The sequence below is a fragment of the Thermobia domestica genome, chromosome 17, assembly GCF_964235325.1.
Source record: "Thermobia domestica chromosome 17, izTheDome1.hap1.1, whole genome shotgun sequence".
Lineage (NCBI taxonomy): Eukaryota > Metazoa > Arthropoda > Insecta > Zygentoma > Lepismatidae > Thermobia > Thermobia domestica.
The window spans coordinates 99,789,105-99,800,811 of NC_137470.1; the positions used below are offsets into that span (position 1 = coordinate 99,789,105).

The following is an 11,707-nucleotide window of genomic DNA, read 5'->3' on the forward strand; positions in this document are numbered from 1 at the left end:
TTGATGAAAATGCCCGAGTAGGAATAACAATTGAGAGCTCGGCTTCAAAGCTGAACAAGCCTCTGTGTGTCTCGTAGAGACGTAAATCGGAATTGAACTCGGAGGTCCTCTTCTCCGTGATAGAGAACACCCTCAATTTCAATGAGGATTATTTATTCGGAGGTAATGTGACTTTTAAGGCCCATTATGTTAACCTTCGCAAAGGAAGAGGTAAGAATCGAACCAGGACTAATCAGAAATATCTTCCGTTAACAGAGTTTTTGGAAGAAAAAGTAGTTCCCATAGAGAAGGATGTGTACTGCCTCCCCAAGAGTGATTCTGGGGATGACAAGGGCCGATCAAAAACATGAACAGGTATATAAGTTAAAAAATAATCCAAAACGCTTACTTAAAAAAGCTGATATTTTGTGTAATGATTTGGGAATTGAAGCCGAAAAAAATAAGGGATGTACATTGGAAGACGCTAAAAAGATACAAAAACACCTTGCACCTAAGTACCAAATCATTGTGTATGAAAGGAACCTTGAAACGCGTGAATTTAATGTGATATATCCAGGAATTAAAGGTGGTAAACAAATATTCGTATTGTATGAGAACGGTCATTATCAGCTAATTGAAAGCATGCGCAAACTTTTGGGAACCGAAGGTTATTGCAAATCATGTTTGAAAGGATATAACAAAGGGATTTACCACAAGTGTGAGCTTAAGTGTAGATTTTGCGAAAAATATCATGAAGCAGATAATGATGAAATTAAGTGTGAATGTAATGATTGTCATAGGTTATTTCCATCGAGTGAGTGTTATGATAATCACAAAAGTGTAAATAAAGGAGACAAAAGCATATGTGATTATGTGTAGGTGTGTAAATATTGTGATGTTATGTTTGATTTACGTCGTAGGAAATCTGAACATAAATGTGATGAACGTTTATGTAAAGCGTGTAATACACACGTGGAACGGAATCATGTTTGTTATGTTCAGAACCAGCGTCTTACCAGGGTAGAAAAGTATTTGTACATTGTGTTTGATGTAGAGACTATGCTGCTAGATACAAGTACTGAGGGAGAGCAGGAACATGTTGTCTGTTTAGTATGTTCAATGAGTGTTTGTTATGCATGCAAGGGTAAATCATTGGATGATTAATGTCCTGTATGTGGGGATGAAAATGGAAATCGCGACTTTTCTTTTAAGAGTATTGATGAGTTTATTAGTTATACACTAAAGGCTCATTGTGCTTATGAAAAAACTATTGTGCTTTCGCATAATGGATCAAGATTTGACATGTTCTTCGCAATTAGAAGTCTCATTAAATCTCAGCATCTTTCTCCAACAGTTACAATGACAAGACAAAAAATTATCGAGTTGCGGATCGGGAATAAGCTTGTCTTCAGAGATACCTATCTTTATATGGGAGTCCGTCTGTCTGACAACCAAAACTTTAGGCCTTAATCAAAATTTAAAGAAGGGAGATTTCCCGTATTTGTTTAATATTCCGGCTAATCAAAATTATGTTGGTTCAATCCCTGATATTAAGTATTTTGATCCCGATAGCAGAAGTCCTGAAAATAGACAGCAATTGTACGCCTGGTACGAACAACGTGCGGAGCGGTATAAACTGCAAAAGGCGATGCTAGATTATTGCCGCAACGACGTGAGAATTCTAACGGAGGCCGTTGTCAAATTTTCCGATCTAATTGAAGAGAAAACTGGTGGTATCCAATGTTTCATTTCTGCAGGAACCATAGCCAGTCTTGCTATGTTGGTCTACTGTACCTTGTATTTACCAAAAGACTTAATCCCAATTATTCCTTTTCTTGGCTTTGATTACCGTGACCGTCAAAGTGTGAAAGCATTACAGTGGTTGCGGTATTTAAAGAAAACAAGAGGTACTGAAATTCAGTATACTGGAAATGGTGGGGAAAAAGTTTTCGAAAATATAAAGTTGATGGTTATGAACCAAACAGTAATACTGTGTATGAGTTCCTGGGTTGTTTCTGGCATGGTTGTCTCAGCTGTTACCCTGAATTGCGTCACAAGCAACTTGTCTCTACCTCGCATCAATCTACATCCATGCAAGAACGATTTGAGTCTACCACTATTAAGGCTAATTATCTGCGTAAACGCGGTCTCAACGCTGTTGAAATGTGGGAATGTAATTGGGACAATCAAGTGAAAAAGACAAGTCCATACAAGAGTTCATTCAAACTCAATGCGCGGATATTGTTGATCATTTGATCCCCAAGGAAGGATTTAATGGTGGTCGAACCGAATGTTTTAAAGCTCTACATGAATGTAGCAGTGATGAAAGTATTCAATATCTGGATGTAACTAGTCTCTACCCCTGGGTAATGGCGCGTAAGCCGTTGCCAGTAATACATAGGTAAGCCAAAAATACATAGGGGGCCGGACTTCCCAGATGTGGGAAGTATTCATGGTATGGTTAAATGTACCGTTTTGCCTCCAACTGATTTGTATTTTCCGGTCCTGCCATATGTTGCGAGAGGCCGATTATTTTTCGGACTCTGCCGTACATGTATGGAGGAGGAAAATATCAACAATTGTTTGCATTGCGAAAGTGATCGTGCCATTACTGGCACATTCTGCACCCCTGAATTGCATAAGGCTATACAATGTGGCTATAAAATACTCGGCATTAAAGAAATAGGGGAATTTGAACTCGTAGGTTCGGAGGATTGTAATGAGCGTAGTTTATTCCGTGACTACGTGAATTCTTTCCTCCAAATGAAGCAGGAAGCGTCTGGTTTTCCTGATTCATGCCACACTCAAGGAGACGAGGAAAAATATATTAAGGAGTATCTTGTCCACGAGGGCATACAGTTAAATCATAGCAATATCAGGAAGAACCCGGGACTGAGGTACATCTCCAAGATATTCCTCAACTCATTATATGGAAAATGGGGGCAGCGAACAGATCTTCCGCAATCGAAAATTGTTGATGATCCAGAAACATTTTTGACCTACTTACTGTCAGCGCAATATGAGGTACAAACAGTGTCACACACTGTTGAACGCCATCTCATTATCACATATAAAGACATCGAAAATGAAAACAGGCCCTGGAAATTTTCGAATGTCGTACTTGCATCGTTTATTACATCTTGGGCAAGGCTAAAACTCTATGATCTCTTGACAGCTGTAGAGCCTGAAGCCGTATTATATTGTGACACGGACAGTATCATGTATACCCAAAAACGAAATGATAAGCCCAAGCTTCTCACTGCTTCCTACTTGGGTGAATTAACTGACGAAATACCAAATGGGTGGAAAATTGACATGTTTATAGGTTTGGGACCAAAAAATTATAGCTACCGCATGAAAGAAATTGGGACGGGAAAAATAGATTATGTTTATAAAATTAGGGGAATCACATTAGATAGTAGAACTCGGAAAAAAATCACGTTTGATCATTTTTTTTATTTAGTCCGCGGAAAAATTGAGAAAAAGGAGTTAAACAATCCAGGTAGAATAGTTCGTAAGCGGGGGTTTATCACTGTATCACGACCAGAGACAAAAACACATCGACAAGTCAATAACAAAAGACGTAGACTTAACCCAACTGATGAAACAGATTATACAAGCATACCGTATGGATATAGAAGTTCTAGTCTTGTTCTGTGATGAGTGAATGTTTGAATGTATATGTGCATTTTGTAAATATTCCCACTGCATTAATTTTTTATATAATTTATCAATGATATGAATGAAGGGAAATAAATATGGCAATCATACATTGCGCTCCTCGTGGTTATATCATATTAGATTCTTTACTGTATAAGGGTACTTTCTATAACTCGCAAGTTCTGCTTATTATATCACCTACATAATATACCTCAGCTGCATCCTATCTTCATTTTGTAAATAGCCTATTATATATTGTAAATAGATTTTTCATAAATTATATAAATTTTGTAAATATTTTTTTCATATATTATATAAATTTTGTAAATAGTTTTTTCATATAGTAAATTTTGTAAATAGATTTTTTCATATATAAATTTTGTAAATAGATTTTTTCATATAGTAAATTTTGTAAATACATTTTTCATATATATAAATTTTGTAAATAGATTTTATATATTGTAAATGCTTTTTATATATTGTAAATAGATTTGTTCATATAACGTAAATACCATATTTCAAATATTAAATTATTTTATGTTAATGAAGTACAAACAATGCAAATATCAATAGAACATTGTATATATATCATTATATTCAAACACTTGTTATATATTTTACAATTTTTATTTTTATTATATATATCTACATCTTTTTATTTTTATTATATACAATCATTTTTTATTTTTATTATATACAATCAATTTTTACTTTTTATTATACATTTTACATTTTTATTATATTTACGACTTTTTTATATTTTTTATTATTATATACATTTTTTATCATTATTTTTACAATAAATTTTTTAAACTAAATTCCTGCTTTTAATTTCTACATCCTATACAATTAGAAAAGCACTTAATACAAAAAATATGTGTATTCTGTATAAGATAAAGGAAGAATACATATGCTTCATATACTATTATATATGATTATTTACGTATGTTAATAACATAAGTATGTGTATTCTGTATAAGATAAAGGAAAAATACATATGCTTCATATGTATAAAAATAGCGTATTAATAAAGGCACAATATTAATACTCTTCATAAAATTACAATTTGAAATTTATATATTCACTCAAATAATTATTATTTTATTAAATTCAATAATAATCTGAATTAAAAATCAACCAAAGTTATAAATATATCCGAAAACATGAAATTATAAATGCGGTATCGCAATATTTGTTTGTTCGCCCAACAAATTCTTCTACGTCATAAGGAAAATTGTCAAATCAATAAATCATCACCAACAGGAAATAAACAGCAGCGGCGGTGATATCAAAGGTAAGTGAACTTTCTCTTCTTACTTAAGTTAAAATATTTGATAAATATACAAAGTGTGCCGGTATCTATAAAAGGAAAATACCATTAGCGCCCACAGCTATCGAGCGGCATATATACAAAGCGGGCGGGGCTAAAAACTCGCGACGGTAATGGCGGCAGTGCAAAGCTAACGTTCAATACAGTGCGGCTGCCGGGCAATCGGTAATATACAAAGTGGACGGGCGGGGGAAAGTATAAAGGGAAGTCGCACTACGGTCAGACAGTAATGGCGCCAGCGGCACCATCTAACAAGTGTTATCAATCCATGATAATTGCAATCTCATTACTTCAATTGAAAAAACTAATTGAAGTGTACTTAAAATAAGTCATAAAAGGGAACAATAATTACATTACATACAAAAATTATCGAAAATCTAGTTACTTCTCGGTGCAACACTGCAAAAAACCACTAAAAATCCCTTAAAAAATCAGGAAAATTTACCTATTTATGGGAAAAAGAATCACTGTAATTCTTCTCATTGCAGGCAACACTGCGAGATGGTCATAAAAGTACGTATATTCTACTTGCTTTCATTAATTTTTTTATTTTTGGACTGAAAATTGAAAAAAAAAAGAAAATGAAATCTTTAGTTTTACGTCCCACGGTTATGCCGGTCAGGCTAAAGGAGACGGTGATGATGAGAAATGAATGAAATGGTGGAATGAAGAAAGTGGGGAAAACGGGAGAAGCCCGAGAAAACCCACGAGCACGGTGTTTGTCCACCACAAAGTACACATGGCGCGAGCTGGGATCGAACCAGGGCCCCAAGCACCGGAGGTGAACGCTCTACTACTGAGCCACCACGCACCATGGACTGAAAATGGAGACACTATACGTCTTAACCTAACTGTTCGTGAAACTTTTCTGTGCTTATTTGCTTTTCTTTAATAAGTACTTGACAAATGGACGCAAAATCGAAAGAAAACGATACTCTAAGCAGCGATGTTCATGATTTTGTTATCAGACAACACCAAAATTGTCTAGAAAACGTAGAAGACACATGAAAAACTAAAAACGAAATGTAGCCAAAAAGACATGCTGAGTGGATGGTTAAAAGTCGTTTGTTTTGTATTTCAGGGTAACTCTTTACTTTGAACAGAAGATTGTTGGATTAGGTTCTTCTCTAAACGGTTTCTTCAGCTTCAGCAGACCATCTTTCTTAAAACGTCTCGCGTCAATTTTCATTCTAAATTATAACATGCTTCTGGTACAACATGTTAAAAAATTTTGCCACTTATTTACCATTTCTGATTCTCTTTCTGCCACTGTTTCGCTCAAACTCAACATTTGCACATTTTGTTTTGGTATATTTCAAATTCATATATTGGGATAATTGGCAAATTAATATTCACCCTATATTAGTCCATAAAAGGTTACGACCTCTTCCAAAATATAGTCATTCAGTTTAGAAATGTATATGGATAGGTATAACTCCGGTTGTAGTAACGAAGGGTTTGACGATTGAAAGCAGCTCAAAGCTCACGTTTTACAAAGAGGTTTTTGAGGAATAGAAAACCGAGAAAATGGTGATACACCAGAGGACGACGACGATATGGATTTCCATTTAGTAGATGATGATGGAGAGGAGGTTACATAATTCAATTTTTTACACATTTGGATCCATTGTTTTCAATTTAGAACAAAATTAATGTAGCATTTATGTATCCATATTCATTTGTGCCAATCTTGTGCAATGTATAGTTGATAATACATTCCCCCCCCCTAATATTTTAGTAGTCATAATACTGATTTCTGACTCTGACTCCCTTTCTTTTTGATAGGTTTTGTATCTTGAGCCTCAACAGCAATGGCCGCTCGTCCAGATGCAAAAGCTATTATTTCCATTTACATAAGCAAAACCTGTTAAATCTAAACTATTTTCTTCAATAACGCAATTCACAGACTAGTGTGACTATACAGCTTTCGACAGACCAACTCTCACATTATTCTTAACTTTTTAATGTTCTCTAGTTTCTAATTGTTATTTTACAATTATGACATGTTTAAACAGTTTTTCACGATTTGTCACAAATTTTAAAATGTGAATTTAACGGGTTTTGCTATTCGCCTACTCATATAGATTTGTATATATCCATGGTCCTAGTAAATACATAAAAGAGTTTTGGTAATCCTAACTCCTCGAAAATAGTTAATATAATATTAATCTATATATTTTGCAATTCTTATTTCTTTATATACTAGGGAATTTTCTCTTATATAATTTCCCTCTAGTTGAATTTCCACGATTTTTTCTTATTGTCCGCCATTTTAGGTGCAACGAGGATCCTTTTTTCGCCTAAAATGGCGGACACAAATCTTATCATTTATCTCATAAAAAATGTCAGATAATTGGTTAGGCGAAACGAGGATTAGGCCAAACGTGGCAACACGATGTGGGACGTGGGCACTAGGAGGAAAAAGAAAAACGGAGAATGGAAGCCTTGGAAATGTGAAGCTATAGAAGAATGATGAAAATTAGAAGGACGAACAAAGTATCAAGTGAGAAAGTATTGGAAACAGTAGGGAAAAAAAGTTAATGTGTTCACAAGAATGCGTTACATCTACCTATCCTATATAAGCAACATGGTGGACACATTAACTTCCAAAACTGGGATTGGATTTCAATGGCACTTTGCTGATAAATTGAGTGCCTTAATACCGCGGTCCAGTTAGGTAATGGGTGTAGTGTGTGCAAGGGCGAGCTACCCCCATCTCCCATATAGACGTGGCAATGACCATGGAGCTAGAAAGACGGGATAAACGCCACTCTCAAGCTTTTGCACAACTGAACACAAAAGAAAACATGCCTAACTGTTGAACCATGCGTAGTTTTTTTAAGATTTAGCATGAAAAATATCCGAACATTTAATTGTTTCCGGGCTACGACCATCGTCACGCACGTGCTTTCTTCGCGATTTTACTATGTTCTCACTTTTTTCTCCACATAATATCAGCTTTTTTTTTTTTTTTTTTGCTATAGTTTATTCATATACAAAATTACTTTGTGGTCTAAGCTCCAATTTTCATCACTTTGTCCTCCTGAAATATTACGCCCCAAAATGGCATCAAAATCACACACTTCAACTTTCGGACCCCCATAAATCTACAGTGCCAGTAGTATCATAGATGTGGATATTTCCACAGACTCTTTACATGCAATAGTGTTCAGCACAAAACTTATGAACCCCCACTTTATGCCAACATATAGCTCCTTTAAAAGTGTAATTTTCTGTACTTTTTCTACTGATTTCATGTATTGGTTTGCAACCCTGCATATTTCGTTAGTAGCAAGAGTACATATTCTGCGTGTACCTCAGTCACTCCTTTAAACATTCGTTTTTGTTTGGTGTTCGTCTGATTCGTACGTCCTGACCAACTCTACTTTTCGTACATGCTTGCAAATGCACTCCACCGACAACAAAGATGGCCGCCATTCAGGAACACTTGTCATTGTTATTGACCTTGTCATATACAAGGTTCGTCACACTCAAATTTCTATAATTTTCGGGAACCGGTCAAAGCCCCCACAGCCACAACTCCCACACTCAAGAAATGTCAAAACGCCCACACAAACGGTCATAACCCCCACACAAATGGACAAATCTCCCAAACACACGAACGGTCATAACCCCCACAGCCATAACCCCCACACTCAAGAAATGTCAAAACGCCCACACGATCGGTCATAACCCCCACACAAATGGACAAATCCCCCAAACGCACGAACGGTCAAAACCCCCACACTCAAGAAATGTCAAAACGCCCACACGATCGGTCATAACCGCCACACAAATGGACATAACAGCCACACATAGCAACGGTCACAATCCCCACATAAATGGACAAAACCCCCACACAAATGGACAAAACTCCCACACAATCGGTCAAATCTCCCACACTCTGAAATGATCCTGGTTGTATGTCTTGCCCTTGTACTTTTTAATAACATTTTTTATTCCACTTAAACCGATGTTGCAACTATTCTTCTTGCACCGTTTTGTAATGACAGAAACAGTAAAGTGGGCGTCGTAAAGGGCCGCAACAAAGACGTGCAATCACGGTATTTTCAGAGTGTGGGGGATTTGTCCATTTGTGTGGGGGTTTTGTCCATTTATGTGGAGATTGTGACCGTTGCTATGTGTGGGAGTTTTGTCCATTTGTCTGGGAGTTTTGACCGATCGTGTGGGCGTTTTGACATTTCTTGAGTGTGGGGGTTTTGACCGTTCGTGCGTTTGGGGGATTTGTCCATTTGTGTGGGGGTTATGACCGATCGTGTGGGCGTTTTGACATTTCTTGAGTGTGGGGGTTTTGGCTGTGGGGGTTTTGACCGTTCGTGCGTTTGGAGGATTTGTCCATTTGTGTGGGAGTTATGGCCGATCGTGTGGGCGTTTTGACATTTCTTAAGTGTGGGGGTTTTGGCTGTGGGGGTTTTGACCGTTCGTGCGTTTGGAGGATTTGTCCATTTGTGTGGGAGTTATGACCGATCGTGTGGGCGTTTTGACATTTCTTAAGTGTGGGGGTTTTGACCTAGACCCTAATTTTCGGAGAGGGCCAAGCAACATGCTCTGGACAACTTCGTATGGATTGACCCATAGGGAAAATAAGCTACAAAGAAATAAAATGTCTGACCCAGGATAGGAAAGTGTGGAAAGCTGCGTCAAACCAATCGAGAGACTGCTGACCTCAAATGATGATAATTATTATTACTTTGTCATTTAATTTACTGTCTTTTTATTTAAGCTACAGTACGTATACTTACGTCTTGTAGGTATTCATCAACTTACAATAAATAGGCTACATCAATACAAGTACCTACATAAGAGTATTCCGTTTTCTGTTACTTGTTTAATAGACATTTTTCTAAATTAAAGCTCTACCACTTCAATCTTCGATGTCCCGAACCACGCTATTTCTTAATTATATATTTATAACTGTTTTAGAGCTATGTTATCATTTGGGCAAATTTCCTAACCACTACTACTCTACGTGTGATCAGAGAGCAAGAACTACACAGTGAATGACAGCAAACATACTGTTAGTTCAATACAAGTAATGAGTAGAGATGCAAGGGCTCGGAGAAAAACCGTTTAAAATAATAATAATAATTATAACTGTTTTTTCTACTTCGATTTTTTACTCGGAAAATTTAAGGCTTTTCCCAAAATTCTTCTTTATATTGATAAAGCACATTTTGTTTCACTTCTCTACAACATAAAACTCATTTAATTAGTGGTTGATGCAAATAATACTTAGGTAATATGAAATCTCGAAATGAACCATGAATTTCAAGAAGATATTTCAAACAACTTTAACTCTTAACATAATTACATTATGAGTCCCGAAAGATTAACCAATGTATATAATAAAAATATTCTAACCTCTTATATACAAAAGTAAGTACATTTAAGAAACACCAATAACTAGTAACACTGTATGTAGTATGTTTACTTCAAAATATCACACACCCTCTTTTAAAAACAAAATAAAATTAAACATCAGAGAGGGGCCGCGGTGGCTCAGTGGTACAGCGTTCACCTCTGGTGCTTGGGGTCCCGGGTTCGATCCCAGGTCCCGCCAAGAGAACTTTGTGGTGGAGAAACACCGTGTGCGTGGGGTTTCTCAGGGTCCTCCCGTTTCCTCCCACTTTCTGCATTCCACCATTTCATTCATTAATCATCATCACCGTCTCCTTTAGCCTAACCGGCATAACCGTGGGACGTAAAACTCAAAGATTTCATTTCATTTCATTTTAAACATCAGAGAAATATTTACACTTATATGATATGCTTAAAGGATGCACATTAAGAGCTTTGCTATGGGTGGTTCCGTACATTCTTCAAATTTTACAGTTAAGTTTTAACTTTCATGTATATTGTGGACAATATTTTTATTCTGAATTACGAAAAAACTGTTACATGATATACAAAGTTATATAGAAACAAGTTCCCTACAAAGTTATATAGAAATTTGAAAATGTCACAGATTTCGTTCATCTTCGAAAGGGATCTTTCATAGTCTCACGCTAGAGCGCTCGCCTTGGGCGCGCGTGGTAGCAGGTTCAATTCCCACCGAGACCTAAATGGCTCAGATTCAAAACTGAGTAGCGGGTCGAATCCCACTTTAAGTCCTTGATGTCCTCTCTATATAGGCCTCAGTGATGAAAAGAGACGCTAAACACCCTAACAAACCAATTAAACGGACCGGTATTTATGGTAAAGCGCTAACTCCTAGTGCAGTCCTTCAGGTTTCTGAATTTATAACAAGAGGAATTCAACATATCATTACGGAACTCTCCCTATATATATATATATATATATATATATATATATATATATATATATATATATATATATATATATATATATATATAAACCTACGGAATACATTTAAGTTAACTCAAGCACAACTGCACAACAAACATGAGTAAGTAGGTTAGCTTTTGCGCTTCTATCGGGAAATCCGGGATTCAACCCCACATTTGACCATTCTGACAAAAGTTTTTCGTAATTTCATCTGTGAATGTAGAGATAGTGCGTGTACTCTGAGTCCTGCCCAATTTCCTCTCTTATTGTTTTTAAATCGTTGTTATTACTAACTACCAGCAGTGGCGATTTGCCAAGGGGGTTAGGGTGAGGGTGTCTTTCGAAATGAAGCCTGTTCCCCGAAATTACGGAATTTCTAAAACAAACGAAACATTAGTTATGCCTTTACTGATAAGCTTCAAGCTCCCCTCA

General features: G+C 36.3%; 1 protein-coding gene across 1 annotated transcript; it reads left to right on the forward strand.

Annotated features, from left to right (window-relative positions):
• Window positions 1–2,535: 2,535 nt before the first annotated feature.
• LOC145674107 (uncharacterized) lies at window positions 2,536–3,639 on the forward strand. Its single transcript, XM_081743931.1, has one exon. It carries the CDS (start codon window positions 2,536–2,538, stop codon window positions 3,637–3,639), a length of 1,104 nt encoding a protein of 367 aa, XP_081600057.1.
• The last annotated feature ends 8,068 nt before the right edge of the window (window positions 3,640–11,707 follow it).